The 18,970-nt window shown below is 42.8% G+C and overlaps 1 protein-coding gene across 1 annotated transcript in view; it reads right to left on the bottom strand.

Annotated features, from left to right (window-relative positions):
• Positions 1–1,803: 1,803 nt before the first annotated feature.
• The window catches only part of LOC132815251 (cadherin-7-like), a 138,414-nt gene continuing 121,247 nt past the window's right edge, over positions 1,804–18,970 (bottom strand). The window contains exons 9-11 of the mRNA XM_060824065.1: positions 10,571–10,688; positions 7,991–8,242; positions 1,804–2,946 (exon numbers count right to left, since the gene is read on the bottom strand). Of these exons, the coding sequence (XP_060680048.1) occupies positions 2,453–2,946; positions 7,991–8,242; positions 10,571–10,688 (864 nt within the window). The 3' untranslated portion in view covers positions 1,804–2,452. The remainder of the gene's footprint in view (positions 2,947–7,990; positions 8,243–10,570; positions 10,689–18,970) is intronic.

The following is an 18,970-nucleotide window of genomic DNA, read 5'->3' as shown; positions in this document are numbered from 1 at the left end:
TCATCCTTCTAAATTCCATCAAGTATAAACCCAGAGTCCTCCAACATTCCTCATATGTTAAGCTTTTCATTCCTGGGACCATTCTCGTGAACCTCCTCCAAGAATGCTCCAGGGCCAGTACACCCTTCCTGAGATATGGGGCCCAAAACCGCACACAATCTTCCAAATATGGCTGCCAGAGCCTTATAGGACTTCAAAAGTACATTCCTCAGAAGGCATATGGCAAGCACACCATATGTCTTCTTGACCACTCTATCCACCTGTGTAACAACCTTCAGAGTACAGTGGATCTGCACTTCCAGATCTCTCCGCTCATCAACTTTTCCCAAGACTCTCTATAAATCCCTTTAGAATTAGACTTTCCAAAATGCAACACCTCACATTTGCATGATTTTGTAAACCTCCATCAGGTCTCCCCTCAACCTCCTCCTTTCCAATGAAAATAATTCTAATCTATTCAAACTCTCATCATAGCCAGCACCCTCCAAACCAGGCAACATCCTGGTGAGTCTCCTCTGCACCCTCTCCAAAGTATCCATACGTTTTTGGTAATGTGGCAACCAGAACTGTACACAGTATTCCAAATGTGACCGATACAAAGTCTTATATAATTATAACATGTCCTGCCAATACATGTACTCAATACCCTGTCTAATGAAGGAAAGCATGCCATATGCCTTCTTGATCACTCTAGTGACCTGCATTGTCACTTTCAGAGAACAAGGACTTGAACACCCAGATCTTTCTGTACATCAATTTTCTCCAGGTCTTTTCCATTTACTGTATTGTTCACTCTTGAATTGGACCTTCCAAAATGCATCACCTCGCATTTGTCCGGATTGAACTCCATCTGCCATTTCTCTGCCCAACTCTCCAATCTATTTATATTCTGCTGTAATCTCTGACAGTCCCCTCCACTGTCTGCTACTCCACCAATCTTAGTGTCATCTGCAAAATTGCTATTGCGGCAACCTATACCTTCCTACAAATCATTTAAGTATATTACAAGCAACAGTGGTCTCAGCATGGATCCTTGTGGAAAACCATTGGTCACATGTCACCAATTTGAGAAGTTCACTTCCACCACTACTCTTTGTCTCCTGTTGCCCAGTTAGTTCTCTATCCATCTTGCTAGAGCACCATGGACGGTGTGCAACTTCACCTTCACCAGCCTACCATGGGGAGTCTTATCAAACACATTTCTAAAGTCCATGTATATGACATCTACATCCCCTCCCTCATCAATCAACTTTGTCACCTCTTCAACAAATTCTATTAGGTTTCTAAAACATGACCTTCCTTGCACAAAACCATGCTGCTTATCACTGATAAACTTGTTTTCTTCCAAATGGGTATATATCCTATTCCTCAGTATCTTCCCCAGTAGCTTCCCTATCACTGACATCAGACTCACAGGTCTGTAATTACGTGGACTGTCCCTGCTGCCCTTATTAAACAAGGGGACAACATTAGCAATTCTCCAGTCCTCTCGGACTGGAGATGGACAACAAATTCTGGCCTAGAATGACCTTTTAAAAATGGCATAATGGAACAGTTGGACAGAGAAAGGAGTAAGAATTCGGGTAGACAAGAGAAAGATGTCAAGGGAGCAACATTTCTTATTAAAAAAAACGTTCATGTGACAGAATTGAGTGCATAAAACATATTCATTTCCATCCTTTTATTGAAAACTATACAGGTATGACCAAACGTAATGACACTTTTTAATATCCTATTACAAAACCCATTTTTATTATTCATATATGTACAAATGGAGGAAGATCTATGAACCATGGAGCAATGATTGTCTACAAAACTGAGCCTGAATTCTTTTTTTTCCCACAGATTATGACATATGATGAGATTTCCAATTTTGACATTTAAAAAACAATTTCTACTTGTCTTCCCTTTCAGCTTGTACTGGACAATGATCCAGTAAAAATAGTTCCTTGTGATCTTTCGTGTCTTTTAGAGATGAAAAACGTCCATTAATTTGCTACAATTAGATTTGCTCATGCTTTATTTCATCTCATGTATTCTGGAGAGGAGTTACAGTCAGCAAGCACTTGTATTTCTGATCCTGAGCTAGTACACAAGCCTGGCTCAAACACGGTGGGGTTTGGCTTTTTATTATAAATATATCACTGTGTAACAAAACAAAATGAAAAGATTAATTCTCCTGTACAAATCAGAAGAGATAACGTTTATAACCTCGCATTGCTGTCATTTTAACCCTTCATATCGAAATAAAAAGTTAAGCAATGCTCACAATCTGGTTGATTTGTGTGTTTTCCATGGGAATTCAGATGAAACTGCACCACTTAAGAAGAGGCAAAGTAAGACTCTTAAAAAATGGTTTTGTATTTACATTCCAGCCCACCCCTCCCTCCGACCAATCCCGAAACTGTCCCGCTTACAAAAAAAAATCAGTGCATTGTTGGAAGGGGTGTAACTAAGAGTTCATACCGTCCTTGGAGTTACCGTACATGTCTGCCAGTTTTTTGAAACGGGGTCCCCAGTCACTGAGGTAATCGTAATTCTGGTCCGATGCTGAGGTGATGGACTCTAAGGAGCTGAGTGATTCTGCTACTGAGCCGTTCCCCTCAAATGCATATGTCTGGAGAGAGTCATACGGAGGAGCACAGGGATCTGTGTCAGCACCTTTCATCCTCTCCCAGATAAATTCCCTGAAGATGATGTTATCAGGAGACAGCTTGTGTGCAGCTTTCGAAAACAACTGAACTTCGGGCGTGACATCCCGTCGTGTTTTCACATCCTGAATGAAATTGAGATTCCTCAGCGTAGCCATGTCAAAAGCTTCCGTGTCCTCCTCACCGCCCCCCTCATCGTCGTACCTGACTATGTTCTCCCTAATGTCCTTCTCTTCATCAAATATCAAGGGCTCCTTCTTGCGCCTTCTCAGTGTCACAATGAGCAGCACCAGTACTGCAAGACAAAAAGAACAATATTCAAAATCTGCTCTGCTGAGGTAAAATAATATTCAAAATCTGTTCTGCTGAGGTAAAATACATAGGAACACAGAAACAAGACCAATCAGCAACTTGAGCCTGTCTGTCATGGCTGATCCCTACACAGATTGTTCCACTACAACGTGCAGTTTGTTCATCCCTACTCGTTGTAACGCGATTGATGAATTGGGAACGCTGTTTCTAAACTGTGAACTTTTAAAACGTGTGTGTGCTACAACACGATTACATCACCAATACTTTAAGCGCTGTTTCTGAAGCGAGATTTTTCTAGAACACGGGATTGCACAAGAACGCATTATAAAAGGCCCACCTGTATTAACTTCATCTATCTACTATAACCCTTCCCAATAAAGGGTCACAGAGTTAAAACAGAGACGAGGTGGAATTACTTCTCTCAAAAGGTGGTGAACTTGTGGAGTTCAGAGTATGGTGTAATGCTGGGAAATTGAGTAAATACAGGAACGGGAAGACCGACTTTTAATCAGTAACGGGTTGAAGTGGAGGGGGCAGGAAAGTGGAGTTGGGGCTGAGATGAGATCAGCCATGATTGTATTGAATGGTGGAGCAGGCTCGAGGGGCTGAATGGGCTACACTACCTCCTGGTTCTTATGTGCATATATCATTAGCTAACAAATCAAACGGAATTGAAATGTTGAATTGATCACCAGTCTCAACAGCTTTTCCTCTCAGGGATTGGGAGTGGGTGCGAGAGTTCCAGTTTTCAGGGCCCCCTGTGGGGAGAAATGCTTCCTGACATTATGGCTGAACTTTAAATATAAAAGTCAAATCAAAGTGAAATGAGTGGTGTTCTGTGTGAAAGTGATTATCAAAATGCTGATTATCAAAGCAGCATCCCAGTTAGAGATGGAGCGCAGTCACCCAGGTTTCTCACTTGTGTTCATTATCCAGTACTTCCAAAAGGAATTTGGACACGTTCTGGGCATGATGTGACTTCCCACTGGAAAACACAAGCACAATTAACTTTCTGTAACAGCAGTCAATACCCGGTGCTGGATAATGTGCATTTAGCATTCATGAGAGGGAACTGAGGTAATCATATCCTGCTTGTCTCAGTCGTGGTCAGATACCTGGCTCACCGTGCGATGGAAATGATGAAGCAATTCCAAATGTAGTGGCAATCACTCATTGCACAAAACTCCAGCTGGGAGCTCATGTATTGTGTTTGCTCATTGAATATCTGTTCTCAAAATGAGTGCAGAACGACCTGTGTGCTCTGCACAGAGGCTGCAGAGACCAGGTTTGTACTTCGTTCAGCACATCAGACTGAGGGGGTGATATCACTGTCACGCTTATGATGATTAAAGGTCTTGCTCGAGAGTGAGATAGCATTTCCTGTGCAGGTGAGTTCCAGAAATGAGGGGACATGCCATATTCACTTGCAAATGTTCCCACAAAGCAGAGTGGAATTCCAGAACTCTTGCCTGCAAAATTTCAATTTCAAGGCACGGTGGTTCAGTGGTTAGCACTGCTGTCTCACGGCGCCATGGACCCGGGTTCAATTCCTGCCTTGGGCGACTGTCAGCGTGGAGTTTAGTGCCTGGTAGTCCGTGCACTAAAGTTCCTGAATAAACAGTTAACTGTACAGTGTGAGTTTATGAAGCAACCTGAAGTCATTAACATGCAGGGACATATCTTTCCCTTTGGTTGTGCATAGAAGAATCGCAGAAGTATTATGGTGTAGAAGTAAATTATTTGGCCATTCGCACCTGGATCAACATGTTAAATGAGCATCATTACCCAGTGCCTTGCTCCTGCTTTTCCTCCATATACATTATACTTTTCTTTTTTGCTAGCGTTATTTTGCTCATTACCGAAAACAAGTTCATGAACTATCATTCCTTTTTAACAATGTTTTTGATTTGATTTGGTTTATTATTGTCACATGTACCTGGGTACAGTGAAATTTTTTTGTTTAGCATGCAGTACTGGTAGATCATACTATACAAAGTGCATCAAGGTAATAGGACAGAGTGAGGAACACAATGTTACGGCTACAACGAAGATGCACAGAGATGGAGGTCAACATTTAAATTTAAAATTTGCAAGGCCCATTCAGAAGTTTAATAACAGCAGGGAAGAAGCTGTTGTTGAATCTGTTGGTACGTGTGCACAGAATGCCAGGCAGATATATAAAGGAAGTCTGCCTTCTGTTGGAGTAGGAGAAAGTGAGGTCTGCAGATGCTGGAGATCAGAGCTGAAAATGTGTTGCTGGAAAAGCGCAGCAGGTCAAGCAGCATCCAAGGAACCGGAGATTCGACGTTTTGGGCATAAGCCCTTCTTCAGGAATTCCTGAAGAAGGGCTTATGCCCGAAACGTCGAATCTCCTGTTCCTTGGATGCTGCCTGACCTGCTGCACTTTTCCAGCAACACATTTTCACTTCTGTTGGAGTAAAACTGTGTGGGAGAACAGGAATGTTTGCTGCTCTCTTTCTTGGTGCACTTTCTGCATTTAACACATTTTGTGCATTTTTCCTTCAGCTGTTCATTTGTCATTTTTGTTAAGCGTAGAATTGGGAAGTTAGGCATACAGGTAGAGGCCATTCAGCCCTTTGAGCTTGCTCCCCCATTTCAGATCAAGGCGGAACATCCACCTCAACACCATATTCCTGAATTATTCCTATATTCTGGAATTACAGTTGTATCTAGGAATCTATCAGTCTCTGTCTTGAATATACTCAATGCTAGAGCTTCCACAATAGAAAGAACCATTGCCAGTAAGCCAGTCTCTCCCTTAGGTGTTGAATGTTCATGACTAGACTTCACTCTCTGCCCATGGTTCTGAAAGTCCTCTCTCTCTCATGACAGGAGAGAGATAAAATAATTTTGCAACAGTACAGAGGAGAGCTACAAGTATGTTACCAAGGCTCGAAGCTGTGGCCATGAGGGAAGATTGGATCGGTTAGGGGTTGTTTTCCTTAGAACAGAGCAGACTGAAGGGCCATTGATCAAGATGCAAAATAATGAGGAGCTGCATAGAGTGCACAGGGTGGACTTAGAGGGGAGGCTAGACCTAATGGAGACGCTCATTACTGGGGGCCTTTCTGTAGAAGAACGGGGGCCTTTCTGTAGAAGAAATAGATGGAACATGAAGAAAAACATTTGCCTCAGAGGGTGAAAGATATCTGGAATCGGATGCCAAGTTTTCCGGTGGAAACAAAAACCCTTAACTCATTGAACAGGGACTTGGATCTGTTCCTAAAGCCTTGGAACACGCAAAATTTCAAGGGAGATGTGGGAAGTGACATTAGAATTTGCAACTCGCCTATTCAGCTAGCCTGGATCTCTTTTGTAGCTATAAATGCTCTATGGCTCTATGTGAGATCCAATGCTATTTGCAAGCTCCTATTGTATGTGGCCTTGTAGCCAGAGTATTTCAGATCAGGATGACCGGCTGCATTCCAAATGTTTTCTCTCATCTCATCTCAACAAACTTTTCAAAACTCTTGGCCTTTATATAACTATCCTCTGGTCAGTGGGGACAGTTGTACCTAATCTGATCATATCCCTCAGACTTTCTCCATCGAGCTCTGATATATCTTCATGTTTGGCTTCTTCTCGTGATTTGAGTCTTTCTGTAATCTCTTCCTCTATTAGATTCTTCTCTCTGTAATTTTAGATGATCATGTCTATGCAAAAGACAGCCTTTTGAATCAATTGTAAAATTTGGAGGTTACTGTGCACATTTACCAACCTAGTATACGTAACCTAGAATTGCTCAGGGCTTCACTTGCCTTGCCCTCTGCGTACTCTGTGTCAAGTCCATTGCAATAAAATTCCTGTACTCACATGGGCCCTGGTTAACCTGGAGTCTAAGATCTTTACACCCGAGGTCACATGCTGTGATATCAGGAGCATGTTTCTTAAAAGTATATTGCATACTAGCTGAGAGACGTCAGTGTGACATAAAAGTTGCTTAAGGTTTTACTACTTTCCACTCCTTCACATTACCCCGAATGTGGCTAGTCTCAGTAATGGTTACTATAACAATTATCGACTGCTGTAAAAGCCCATAGGGTTCATTAATGTTCTTCAGGGAAGGAAAGCTGCAGTTTCTCCCTGGTCTGGTCCACGTGACTCCAGACCCAAAGCAATGCGGTTGACTCTTAACTGGAATGGCCCACAAACCACTCAGTTCAAGGGTAGGATGGCTAATTAATATTGGCCTTGCTACATCCTGTGAAATACCACGGAATTGTTATGGTGCAGAAAGACGCCATTCAGCCCATTGTACGTGCACTGACTCTTCATTACCTCGTGCCTTGAACTGAGAACCTCCTGTTTTTTTCTCCCATAGCCTTGCACACTATTTCTGTCCGTATAATCACCCAACTCCCTCGAACACCTCAATTGGACCTGCCTCCATGACATTTCCAGGCAGTGCTTTACACACCCTCATTACTCACTGTGTGAGAAACATTGTCCATTATATTGAATTATATGCCATTACAATAAAGCTGCTGCAAGGAATGGCATGATGGCTCAGTGGTTAGCACTGTTGCCTCACAGAGCCAGGGATCCGGGCTCAATTCTACCCTCTGAGTGGAGTTTGCACGTTCTCCCTGTGTTTCCTCTGGGTTCTCTGGTTTCCTCCCAGGGTCCAAATATGTGCACATTAGTTGTATTGGCCACAATATATTGCCTAGGGAAGTGTAGGTTAGGTGGGCTAACCTTGGGAAGTGCAGGTTTACAGGGACAGGATATTGGAGTGGGTCTGGGTGGGATGCTGTTTGGAGGGTTGGTGTTGACTCGATGGGCTGAATGGCCTGCTTCTACACTGTAGGGATTCTAAGTCAAATTACACAATGTGGATATTGACCCTGCATGTTTGTCCGACCACATGCCTCCCCTCACAGGTGTAATTTGACGGAAGCATGAGATGCTAATGGTGCTGTGAGGTGTGCCTGGGCCCCGTGAAACAAAAATTCCTGTTTCGGAATGGACGGTGCCAGGAAAAACCCATTAAAGGCGCAGTCACATACCTAATAGTGTCAGAACGCAGGCCAGTATGGCAATTAGTGCTCCGGTGCTGAGGCCAGCGGGCAGGATGAAGGCTTCAGCGTTGCAAGATTGAGCAATGCCATCGTCATCACAAGCACAGACCCGGATGGTGAGGGTGCTGGTGCTGCTCAAAGGCGGAATCCCGTTGTCCACAATCACAATGGGCAGGAAGTAAACAGCCTGTTCTTGTCGACTGAATCCAGCTCTCCGAGTCAGAATCGTGGCTGTGTTATCTAAACATTGTTTTCAGAAAATAAATCACACTGTTTTTATATGGAATTCCATAGAATGACACACAGCAAAGAAAGGTAGTTCAAACAACAAGTCCGTGTCAGTGTTTTAGAAAGAATTCATTGAGGGGGATGTAGGCCTCACTAGCTGGGCCAATGCTTATTGTCCGTCCCTAATTATGAAGGTGGTGCTGAGCGAAGTTGCCTTATCGTTTTATTTTCTTCTACAAGGTCCATGTGTGGTAAAGACTTCCCCAAACCGGAGGTCATTGCTGGGAGCAGCACTGGCACGTCAAACAGTATATGTGGGCCCTGAAGACAGCCACCCAGCTTCCAGGGAATGTTGGTGGTGAGCTGCCTTCTGGAACCACCGCGGGCTATTCAGTGCAGACACTGCCATGAGAGAGGAGGTTCCAGAGGCCGGGAGACATGGAGGGAATAGCAATGCTGTTCCAAGTAAGGGGGGGGTGTGGCTCAGAGGGGGAACCTGCAAATGGTGGTGTTTCCATGTAACTGCTGTCATTACCCTTTAAAATGGTACAGGCCATAGATTTGGAAGGTTCTGTCGAAGGACCTTGGTGAATATCTCAGGAGGTGGAAGCGGTTGGGTTTACATCAAGACCCAATACTAAGGGCCTGAGGCTCTATGAGGAGCTTCATGGCACTCAGGCTGAGGGAGAGGTGATTGTGCTCAGTTTGGGAATGGAGCTGATGGTGGCAGACCCGGGTCTGGAGCAATACTCAGCCATTCTCAATCTCTCTGCCCCTGGTTCTCACTCTATGTCCAGGTCAATTAACCTTGTATGCTTCCTCAGCCATTAAGATATATAGTGGGGATATCAAGAGAGGGGTGGCACAGTGGTTAGCACTACTGTCTTACAGTGCCAGGGACCCAGGTTCGGTTTCATCATGGATGATTGTCTGTGTGGAGTTTGCAGACTCCCCTGTGTCTGCGTGGGTTTTCTCCAGGTGCTCTGGTTTCCTCCCACGTTTCAAAGATGTGCAGGTTAGGTAGATTAGCCATGCTGAATTGCCCATACTGTGCAGGAATGTGCAGGCTAGATGGGTTATCCATGGGAAATGCAAGGTTACAGGGAAGTGGTGAATCTGGATGGGGTGCTCTTTAGAGGTTTGAGTCAAAACCAAAGCTGCCACACAGTAAGGATTCTATGATCCTTTCCCCTGAGCATCTTTAGAATATGGAATTTATTGTTAAATGGAGTGTTTGAGGCAAATAGTATCCATGTACTTAACAGAACATTAGGAAAGGAGAGATGGCTCCTTTGGTTATATCGATAATGACTTTTGTTTTTGTACTCATGGGATGAACAATATGTTCTTATAACATACAAGTATAAATGAGCCTTTGCTTAATAATTTAATATTATCGTGTTATAGCCATTCGGACCTCCTTCCAAATATAACTTATTCAGATGAAAGTCGGTGCCTATTTTAAATTGTCATTTTCTTCCCACTTGTTTGACTTTAAATAGGCAGTGCAAAATTTGTCTTTGCAATCGTGTCTCATTCAGCAGCTGGTCACGCCCTTGAGTATATTACAGCTTAATTATGACATGCACAGTGTCATCCATCACCTGGTGACATGAGGATGGATTGTGCAAGTGTCACAGGTCTTCGGTGCATTTGCACTTTGATAGAACACCATGTTTGCGTCGAGAAGCCATTAACTGAGCAAAACAAAAACATTTTTGTCATGCTGTCATACCACAATGTAAAATATATGACATCAAAAAAGGGTCAGCTCTTTTTCCATGTCTTCTCAACCCAACTTTCTGGCGAATGTAACACTGAGACTTTTTTCCCCCTATCTGTCTTGCACAAGTTGTTTCTTTTTTGTGAATTTTAATTTCTGTTAAGTCACCTCTACTTGCCCGATTTCACATCATAAAGCCCTAGGCAAGTTGTGCAAGAGCTGATGTGCTGACAGAGACATTACGTGCTGACCAGATTAAGAGAGATAAACTTCAAATTTTGAAAAAAGGTTGCTGCATTAAGCGAGTCATCTCAATGTCATAATGATCAAACAGCATTGTATCCAATGAGGCAGTTCATTCGAATTTATAAATTATCATTGTGACAATTAGTTTATAATTGATCAGTTCTGAAAAATGAGCAAATTGGAAACTGTGTATCTGCTCCTCTCTCCTCTTAATTTCAAATCTGCAGCATCCAAAGTACTTTGCTTTTAATCTAGAATTATTATCCAGCAGAAGAAATGGCTTTCGTTTTGCTAAACATGTAAGAGAAAGGTCACAAGCTGCAAAACTCCGACTGACCTGAGGAATGACCAAGCAGAATAGAAATAGGTACCTCTGTTATCTTGCACTGTGAAATTCAGGTTATTGGCAGGCCCGGCAGCAAGTGAGAAATGGAAGTGGTGTCCACTGGGGGGTTTATCTCTGTCCACTGCACTGATTCTCTGAATTGTCTGTAATTGCAGTTAAAGATTAGATTTCATTTGCAGCCCAAAGCATGACTGAAATGGACTCAACCACGCCAGGACAAATTTAGAAGGTCAAATATTTGCATGAGACAAATCACCATGTCCGAGACTTTGCAAAGAGCCATGCATCATGTCAGATGAAGATATGGGGAAACTGTCTTGTCATTCACACAGTCAGAGAGTTGTTACGGTGCAGAAACAGGCCGTTTGCCCCGTCGTATCTGCACTCGTATTGCCAATCGCCTACCTTTTCCCCATATCACTGCACACCAATTCAATCCAAATAACCATCCAATGCCCCTCTTGAATGCCTCAATTGAACCAGCCTCTGCCACATTTCTAGGCTGCGCATTCCACACCCTAACTACTTGCTGTGTGAAACGTATTTCACATCACTCTTGCTTCATTTGCAGGTCACTTTAAATCAATGCCCTCTCATTCTGTTCTTTTTAACGATTGGGAACAGCGCCTCCCTAATCTACTCTGTCCAGCCGACACATGATTTTGAAAATATTTTCCCAATCACCTCTCAACCTTATTCAAACGTGACTTCTTCAATCTATCTTCATGACTGAAGTTTCTCATTCCTGGAACCATGATTGTGAATCTTTCCAATGCATTCACATCCTTCCTATAATATAGCACCGATGATTGTACACCATATTCCAGTTTAGGTCAAACAAGTTCAACATGATCTCCCTGCTCTTATACTCTATGCCCATTTAGTAAAGCCAAGACATTTTTCTTCAATAACTTCTCTCTCCATTTATCTTGCTACTTTTAATGATCTGTGCACAGAAACACCCTCTTTAGAAATGTACCACCTATTTTGTATTGTCTTTCAATTTTCTTATGAGCAAAGTCTATCACCTCATATTTCTTCACATTGAATTGCTGCCTACCCACCCATTTTACCAACTTGTCAATGTCCTTTTGGAGCTCCACACTGTCTTCACAGTTCAGTCATTCTAAGTTTCAGGTCAGGTCATTTGCAAACTTTGAAATTGCTTCCTGCACCGCCAAGGTCTAAATCATTAATGTAAACCAGGCAAAGGAAGGGTCCCAATACTGAGACCTGGGGAACGAACCTACAATTATTCCTCCAGGCCAACAAATACTCATTGACCACTCCTCTCAGTCTGTGCTTCTGGCATAGGTCATATGCAATCTGATAGGCTTGGGTTTATTGTCCAGTTTACATGTTGAGGAATGATTCTACATAGTTCCTTTCTGTGTCCATCCACCTCAACCTCCCAGTAAAGGATATTGGCATCATACATCAGGATGGTGATGGGCTGATACCCATTACTGACGTGTAACTTGGCATCCGATAATATTAAGACAGAATCCCATGATTAGGTTATGATCAACACTTCCTCTAAGTTGGGGACACACAGCCATCCAAAATCTACTGTACATGGGGACAAACAGACAAACTACATGCAGAAAGAGTGTTCCCTTTAAGCTACGCTGCTAAGTAGAGATCTTAATGAAACCTCTGAGTGCAACACCCAGAGGAAGCAATGTTCATTACTGAAGGATAATACCTCCCGTTCAGTCATGTGTTGTGGAATTGTTGGACATGCTGCCCATCGTGGATACTGAGCTATCTAGTCCTTATCGACTGACTTAACAATCTTAGTCAAGATTAGAATGGGACTGGAAAAGCACAACAGGTCAGGCAGTATCCGAGGAGCAGGAAAATTGAAGTTCCGGGCAGGAGCCCTTCATCAGGAATGACGCTCATTCCTGATGAAGGGCTCCTGTCTGAAACATCGATGTTCCTGCTCCTCGGATGCTGCCTGACCTGCCTTGCTTTTCCAGCACCACTCTAATCTTGGCTCTAATCTCCAGCATCTGCAGTCCTCACTTTCGCCCAACAATCTTACAACTCTAGATTCTGTGCCAACAATGGCGGCTTGCATTTTCGTGGTGCCTTCAAAAGTAAAATGTCTCCAAGGATCTTCACGGCAGCCATGTCAAAACCTGGCTCTGAGAGCCACAGGAGCCAACATGACTACAGGCGCGCAAAAACCTGATCAAAGCAGAGGGTGGAAGAGGTGTCAAGGCAGAGAGATTTAGAGAGAGAATTCCCAGTATCCCAGAGGGACATTGAACAGGATAATGAAGAATATGTGAAAGGAAGAGATTTGAAATCAATGATAACATTTAAAAGTTGAGCTGCTGCTGATGTAAGTCATTGATCATAGTTAGGACTGTAGGGACAAAAGGGAGTTAATACAAGTTAGGACACTGGCAAGAAAGGTTTAGATGACAGACTGTGCAAAGTGGGAAATATATTTCAAGTCCCAAAGAGAAGCGAAAACAATCCATCTGTGACAATATCTGTGCTGCATTGTCACTTCACATCCTCCTCGATTCTCTTGTCATTGTTGACACAATCAACCACAACAAGACACAGCGAAGCTGCTCTCCCACTGTTTTGGAAAATGGGACGACTCTTGTTTGGCTCCTCTCTGATATATCCATTCTTACTAGCTGGTTAAGATCTGGATAACATTCACCTGGGCTGATAAATGACAAATAAGATTCACACTGCACAAGATCCGGGCAATAACTGTTTTGAACAATGAGAGAATCATACCATTACACCTTGACACTCAATGGCATTAAAATCACAGGGTTACCACTGCCCACAAACTGAACTGAACTATTGCATAAATAATCCTGCTGTGGGTAACTCACCTCCTGACTCCTCAAAGTCTGAGCAGAATCTCTAAGGCACAAGTCAGGAATGCCCCCAACTAGTGTTCCCTCTAAGTTGCATAGAGTCATAGACCATGGTAACAAACCCTTTGGTCCAACCAGCACCCTAACTAAAATCCCAAACTAAACAAGTCCCACCTGCCTGTCCTGGCCCATATCCCTCCAAACCTTTCCTATTCATGTACCTACCAAATGTCTTTTAAACATTGTCATTGGACCCACATCCACCACTTCCTCAGAAAGTTCATTCCACACATGAACCATCTTCTGTGCAAAACATTTGCCCCTCATGTTATTTTTTAAAATCTCACCTTAAAAATGTTCCCCCTCGTCTTGAATTTCCCCATCCGAGGGAAAGGACAACGACCACCAACTCTATCGATACCTTGGATTATTTTATAAACTTTGATCAGGTCACCTCTCAACCTCCTATGCTCCAGTGAAAAAAGTCCCAGCCCATCCAGTCTTTCTTTATAACTCAAACCTGGCAATACCCTGGTAAATTGCTTCTGAACGCTCTCCAGCTTGAAAATATCCTTCATATAACAGGGACCAGAACTGGACAAAGCGTTCTTCTGGAATACTGTGTGTATGCAACTGCTCCAATGTTCCATAGAAGGTAATCATGCCAATTTCAGCATGGAGTTTCAGTTCAATCAAATGGGCTGCTTTGTCCTGGATGGTCAAATATCTTGAGTATTATTAAAGCTGCACTCATCCAGGCAAGTTGGGAGTCATGCATTGCACTCCTATTTTGTGCCTTGATGATGATGGACAGGCTTTGGGAAGATAAAATGTGAGTTAGGTAACACAGGATTCCTCGCCTCTGTCCTGCTCTCATAGCCACAGTACTTAAATAACTATTTCGGTTCAATTTCTGCTCAATGGTAACCCCACCCCCCAGGAAATGGACAGTGCGGGATTCGTTGATGGCAATGCCATTGAATGTCATGGGTAGGTGGTTAGATTATCTCTTTTTGAGGATGGTCATTGTCTGTCACTTCCGTGATGAAAATGTTACTTGCCACTTTTCAACCCGAGCCTAGCTATTATCCAGCTCTTCTGCGTTTGATCATGGACTGCTTCAGTATCTGAGGAGTCACAAATGGTGCTGAACATCGTGCAATCATTGGCGAACATCCCCACTTCTGACATTATGATGAAGGGAAGGTCATTGATGCAGCAGCTGAAGATACTTGGGCTTAGCACACTACCCTGAGGCATTTCTGCAGAGATGTCCTGGAGCTGAGGTAACTTGCATTACACCCACAAACATCCACTCCATCCACCACCAACACTGAATAGGAACTGTGTGTACTATTTCCAAGATGTCCAGCAGAAATTCACCAATACTCCCTAGTCAGCATCCTCAAAACCCACCACCACAATCATCCAGAGAAACAAGGGAAAATAAATGGATCACCACCACTTGCAAGTTTCTCTCTCCAAATCACTCGCCATCTTGATGTGGAAGAAGAATTGGAGGTAGCATGACTTGGTTAGTGACAATGCTCTGAATGAAAGATGGAAGCAGTTTGAATATTACATTGCAAACAGGGCATTTGAGGAATTCTTGAAGAAGAGAAATTTTCATAACTGTGGGGGAACACTGAAGCATAGAAAAATACAAAACAGGGGCATACACAGGCCATTCAGCCTTTCACAAGTGCTCTGCCATTCAATATGATCAAAGATGGTTAGCCAATTCAGTACTCTGCTCCTGCTTTCCTCCCACACCATTTGATCCCTTTAGACCAAAGAATTAAACCTAATTCCTCCTTGAAAATGTTCAGTGGTTTGGTCTCAACCACTTTCTATGGCAGAGTTCTCCACAAGTGGTTGGGACTGAGGTCAAATAGGCAGCACAACCAAGGGACTAACACACGTTCCATGGTTTAATTCTGTGCTGTGGTCTTCATATTCATCATTCTGCAATGCTGAAGAATTGGGCTCTTAAATAGAGTACCATGCTTACAGGGATTCTTAAAAACTAGTGGGTGAGTTAAAAGTTGTTGTTATCAGGTTGGGTCAGGAAGAACACAGCGCTGAACAGAATCTGGCATTGAGCTCCATAGAGACGTTGAAACCGATAACCAAAATCTTCGCATTTTAGAATTAGAATACTTACAGTGTGGAAACAGGCCCTTCAGCCCAACAAGTCCACACCGACCCTCTGAAGAGCAACCCACCCTAACACTACAGGCAATTTAGCACGGCCAATTCACCTGCACATCTTCGGAGGAAACCCACACAGACACAGGGAGAATGTGCAAACTTCCCAAAGACAATTGTCTAAGGTGGGAATTGAACCCGGGTCCCTGGTGCTGTGAGGCAGCAGTGCTAACCACTGTGCCACCATGCCACCCACTAAATGGTTGAGTTGATTACTGGTTCCTGTGATATCATTTCAATGTAATTCCACATATTTATGGAAAAGGTCATGTCTTCAGTGTGGGAATCTTTTGCATTGATCTGACAATATCTCTCCTACACTGTCAGTCTCTGTCCCATTTAAAATTACAGTAGCAATGTTGTGGAGAAAGCAACATTATTCCTCTGCTATTCAAGTAAACAAAAGTAACAGGAACATAGGACCAGGAGGAGGCCATCAGCCTCCTGAAACATGTCCTACTTTTTTTTACTGTATCATCTACGAAAGTTTATAACCCTCATCCACCTGGGGTTGGGATAACAGATACTGGCATAAATTTAAAATCCACTTAAGGGTATTCTTATAATAGTGGGATTTTAAAATGTATTATTATTCTTTCATGGGATGTGGGTGTCACTGGCTAGGCCTGTATTTATTGCCCATCCCTAATTGCACAAAGTCTAGTTACGAATCAATCACATTGCTGTGCATCTGAAGGCACACGTAGGCATGACCGGGAAAGGAACCGGCAGATTTCCTTCCTTAAATGACACTAGTAAAATAGATGGGACTTTATAACAATTACTGAGTTGTACAGGATGAAAACAGAACTTTTGGTCCAACTTGTCCATGCCAACCAAATATTCTAAATTAATCTAGTCCTATCTGCCAGTATTTAGCCCATATCCTTCTAAACCCTTCTAATTCATATACCCATCCAGATGCCTTTTAATGTTGCAATTGTACCAGCCTCCATCACTTCCTCTAGCAGCTCATTCCATACACATACCACCCTCTGCATGAAAAAGGAGTAAGGAGATCCCTAAAGCAAGCAGTTCATTGGTTAAATGGTTCATGATTGTGCTTTTAATTCTAGATTTTTCAATTGAATTTAAATTTCATTATCTGCCACAGTGGGATTTGAACTTTAGCATGGGGATCTAGATTATTAGTCTACTTTTTGTCATTTACATAAATGACTTGGATGTGAGCATAAGAGGTACAGTTAGTAAGTTTGAAGATGACACCAAAATTGGGATGTAGTGGACAACGAAGAGGGTTACCTCAGATTACAACAGGATCTGGACCAGATGGGCCAATGGGCTGAGAAGTGGCAGATGGAGTTTAATTCAGATAAATGCGAAGTGCTGCATTTTGGGAAAGCAAATCTTAGCAGGACTTATACAATTAATGGTAAGGTCCAAGGGAGTTTTGCTGAACAAAGAGACCTTGGAGTGCAGGTTCATAGCTCCTTGAAAGTGGAGTCACAGGTAGATAGGATAGTGAAGAAGGCGTTTGGTATGCTTTCCTTTATTGATCAGAGTATTGAGTACAGGAGTTGGAAGGTCACTATTTCTTTATTCTCCCTTAGGATAAAATATCTCTTCACACCCTTCATTGCGCAAGGGATTGAATTAAGAGCAGAGGGGCTCTTGCTGCGATTGTACAACATGCTGGTGAGGTCACACCTGGAGTACTGTGTGCAGTTCTGGTCTCCTAACCCGAGGAAGGATATACAGCTTTGGGGGGAGGTGCATAGTTGATTCCAGAGATGAGGGGGTTACCCTTTGAGGAAAGGTTGAGCCGCTGGGACTGTACTCACTAGAATTTATAAAAATGACGAGAATATCTTATAGAAACATATAAAATTATTAAAGGGATAGAGAGAAGCGGTCAGTTGTTTCCGCAGGTGGGTGAGACTAGGGGACTAGGGGACATAGCCTCAAGATTAAGAGGAGTAGATTTAGGACAGAGATGAGGAGGAGCTGCTTTTCCTAGAGAGTAGTGAATCTATGGAATTGTCTGCCCAAGGAAGCAGTAGAGGCCGCTCCATGAAATATATTCAGGACAAAGTTGAGTGGGTTTTTGCATGGTAGGGGAATTAAGGGTTATGGGGATAACGCAGGTAGGAGGAGCTGAGACGATCGATCAGCCATGATCTTAATGAATGGTGGAGCAGTCTCAATGGGCCAAATGGCCTACACTTGCTTCAATTAATATGAAGCTATGAAACATTCACACTTTAAAGACCCCTCAGAATTTTATATGCTTTAATCCAGTTTTCTCTTACTCTTTTAAACCTCAGTAGATACTAACAGAGCCTGTCCAAGCTTTCCTCATAAGACAACCCAACCGGTCCAGCTACTAGTCAAATAAACATTCTGTGAATTTCTTCTAACTCACTTACATCCTAAGGGGCTCGACACTGTGCAGAGTATTCCTGATATGGTGTCACCAGTGCATGGTTTAGCTGAAGTTTAATCTCTCCACCTTTATATTCAATTCCCCCAATAAACAGTAACATACCGTTAGCTTTCCTAATTGGTCACTGTATCTGCATACTAACCTCTTAGTTTGATTTTATTTTATTTTATTTATTTATTGTCACATGTACCTAAGCACAGCGAAAAGCTTTGTTTGTAAGCAGTACAGGCAGATCATAGTGAGAAAGGACATAAAGACCAAAGGGTGAAAAAAACTAAGACAAAGGCACACAGATTATGTCACACAGGGTGTGAGCTAGGCAAGATTAATATTAACAAGATCAGCGTTATTTGAAGTTAAAGAGTCCATTCATCAGTCTAATAACACCAGAGAAGAAGCTGTTCCTGAACACGCTGGTGTTCAAGCTTCTGTATCTCCTGCCTGACAGAAGAGGTTGTAGGAGATCATTACCGGGGTGGGATGGCAGCCTTTCCTCAGCAGCAAGCTGTGTAAATGGAGCCCATGGATGGGAGGCTGGCATCCGTGATGGTCTGGGTTCTGCACATAACCTTCTGTAGTTTGTTATGGTCATGTATTCATGGACTGGGATATACAGATCGCTCTGTATTTCAGAGCTCTGCAATCTCTCACTTTTGGCATAATATGCTTTTTTTCAAATTTTTCTTGCTGAAATAGATTATTTCACATTTTCCTGCTTTGTACTCCATTTGCCAGATGTTTGCCCACTTGTATAATCCTTTGCAGCCTAGTTATTTCCTTTTCACAACTTACACTCCTATTTAACTTCATTTGCAAAATGAATAAAAAAAGGACCAACAGATCTACGACCCTGGATTTCTCTGGTCCTTGCTATCTAGATATCAGCAGGAGAAAGTGAGGTCTACAGATGCTGGAGATCAGAGCTGAAAATGTGTTGCTGGTTAAAGCGCAGCAGGTCAGGCAG

Source organism: Hemiscyllium ocellatum, chromosome 4 (genome assembly GCF_020745735.1).
Source record: "Hemiscyllium ocellatum isolate sHemOce1 chromosome 4, sHemOce1.pat.X.cur, whole genome shotgun sequence".
In the NCBI taxonomy this organism is placed as follows: Eukaryota; Metazoa; Chordata; class Chondrichthyes; order Orectolobiformes; family Hemiscylliidae; genus Hemiscyllium; species Hemiscyllium ocellatum.
Note: the sequence above shows the minus strand (reverse complement) of the source record. Positions and strands in the feature narration are given on the sequence as shown.